The 2,500-nt window shown below is 34.8% G+C and overlaps 1 protein-coding gene across 3 annotated transcripts in view; it reads left to right on the top strand.

The window, feature by feature from the left end:
* The window catches only part of LOC143035801 (UDP-glucosyltransferase 2-like), an 18,083-nt gene extending 16,630 nt beyond the window's left edge, over nucleotides 1-1,453 (top strand). The window contains exons 9-10 of one of the 3 annotated variants that reach the window (XM_076202774.1): nucleotides 175-318; nucleotides 780-1,453. In XM_076202774.1, coding sequence (XP_076058889.1) covers nucleotides 175-318; nucleotides 780-915 — 280 coding nt within the window. In that variant the 3' untranslated portion in view covers nucleotides 916-1,453. The remainder of the gene's footprint in view (nucleotides 1-174; nucleotides 319-779) is intronic. The other 2 variants (XM_076202773.1, XM_076202772.1) reach the window with 2 other exon arrangements.
* The last annotated feature ends 1,047 nt before the right edge of the window (nucleotides 1,454-2,500 follow it).

Here is a 2,500-nt window from a genome sequence, read left to right as displayed (position 1 = left end):
TCAGCATAAGTTTCTTCTCATAGTCCATCCTTAAGTGCGTTGGAAAGACATAAAATTTTGAAATACTTCTACACTAAATACTAACTTGAAAGGAAGATAATAATAATGGCTTCAAGCTATGAGGATGTAGATTCAACTTCAAAGTCGGTAGAGATTATTCTGTCTTTTCCCAAGGCTTCATGAAAATGTGCGGAAGAAGAGCGCAATCGTGAGGGACCAGCCGATGACGTCGGAGGAGACCGTTGTCTACTGGACCGAATATGTTATTCGTCACGGCGGGGCGGACCACCTCCGCTGCCCTGCCGTAGATATGAGCTGGTAAGTACAGACAGAGGTAAAAGTCATATTCCACTCGTCTCTGAGTCACAAAAGCCCTAGTGCCACCATTACAGTAGTTATCAATTAAAGAAGAATACAATTACCATAAGAATACAATTACCATAAGAATACAATTACCATAAGAATAAATTACCATAAGAATACAATTACCATAAGAATGCAATTACCATAAGAATACAATTACCATAAGAATACAATTACCATAAGAATACAATTACCATAAGAATACAATCACCATAAGAATACAATTACCATAATAATATAATTACCATAATTAAAGAATAATACAATTACCATAAGCTAGAGCAGACTTCGTAACCGTAGCATACCTAAGCTCATATATAACCATTGAACGAGGATAATAAAGCGAGAGAGAGGGGGAGGGAGAGAGAGGGGAGGATATGAAAGAAAACTGTCAATACATTCTGTTTCTTCTTCAGGTTCATCCTGTATAACTTCGATGTCTGGCTCGCTTTGTTTCTGGCCATCTGTCTTGTGGTCTTCATTCCCTTCGCCCTGTTGAGGTGCTGCCTTCGACGCTGCTGTCGTGGTACGAAGAAGCACCACACAGACTAGTCTTCAACCATTTATTGTTTTCGCCCTGGAAACACATGTGAGGGGATGAAAAATCGGTCAATTCTTTCAGAAAGAATTGAAATCAAAATGGCGCACTTTGGACTCAGTACAACATGGTGTTACCTTCAGAGGGCTGAAGTTACATGCATCCAGCCAGAATATATATATATATATATATATATATATATATATATATATATATATATATATATATATATACATATATATATATATATAATGATCAGCCTCATCTAAGAGGTTAATCGAAAGAGAGTTATCGGTGTATGTTAGGTGATGGTGGTCCTTCGAAAAAATAAAGTCAAATTTGTTTTGCTAAATTTTATTTTTGCATTTGGTAGATATGGATGTGATTTCAGCTCTGGATTCAAGACTTTATATCCTTGTTGTGGCCTGAACCGTCTCCTACAGGAAGTAATTACCTTAATACAAGCATAAACAAACCTAAAAAATGCCTATATGTACAATCACGAACCAAAGCTTTGACCCACTGGGAGCTTTTCACGATGTAAAATTAAAATTCGTAATCTGACAATTGTTTTTATCTATTCGAGAAGCCTACCTAATTGTAAGCTATATATAGGAAAATATGTCACTCGCGCGACAAAAAAGAAAAAGAAAAAAAATCATATTAATGTTGTGAGAACCATAGCGTAGGTCAAACCTTTACTCGAAACTGTACTGATCCTTCGGGAGTTCCACTCTTTCTGGACGGTGTGTCTAACTAGAACCCCAAAGAGAAATCAAACATATATTGGATAACCATATCACCAACATAGTTGTCTACTATAAACTGACATAGACGCCTTTTACTAATATGGCCAGATAATCCAATTGAAATATTTGGATTTCCAATTCTTCATAATTTCCTTTTTTCATAGTACATTTTTGTCAACATATTTATTACACAGTGTCCCCTTCCTCGTCACTGATTGGTTGAAGTCATTTTGTTATCCTTGATACAAAAATTGCTCAAACCGATATACAGTCTGATATTTGACGCCTTCAAAACATTTCTAGATGAAATGAAATAAATCTTGAAATCATGAAAAAAGATTCGGAACCTGGGGAACTAGAAGTTTTATATTGTTAGCAGTGACCATAGTAATTAAGGTTAGAATGCCAAGCAGGACCTCACGAACTTTTCATATATGAATACGTCAGCAGCGGAATAATTGAAATTTATATTCCTTGAACTTTTCTTTGATTTGTTATTAATTCATTTATGTGTTTCTATTCATAATTTACGGTCTGTCACGCCGGTAATTTGCTTATAATCTCCTAAATTGAAATTGAGATAGAGATCTACATCCTTTGAGATTTTCTTTGATTTGTCATTAATTCATTTATGTATTTATATTCATAATTAATACTCTGTCACGCCAATAACTTGCTTATGGCCGCCTTACCCTCTTCAGTTATACTGTAATTTTTTTCATATAATTTTTTATTTCTTGTCATCATCTAAAGAGTGAATGTACTTATAAAATGTGAGTAAGCGTTTTAAACGAAAAGGTGAAGTAGTTGCGATATTTCTTCCAGTAACCTTTAGCATTTTTTTATCTAT

Source organism: Oratosquilla oratoria, chromosome 19 (genome assembly GCF_046742065.1).
Source record: "Oratosquilla oratoria isolate Oo_2021 chromosome 19, ASM4674206v1, whole genome shotgun sequence".
In the NCBI taxonomy this organism is placed as follows: Eukaryota; Metazoa; Arthropoda; class Malacostraca; order Stomatopoda; family Squillidae; genus Oratosquilla; species Oratosquilla oratoria.
This window is presented reverse-complemented; position numbering and strand designations above follow the sequence as displayed.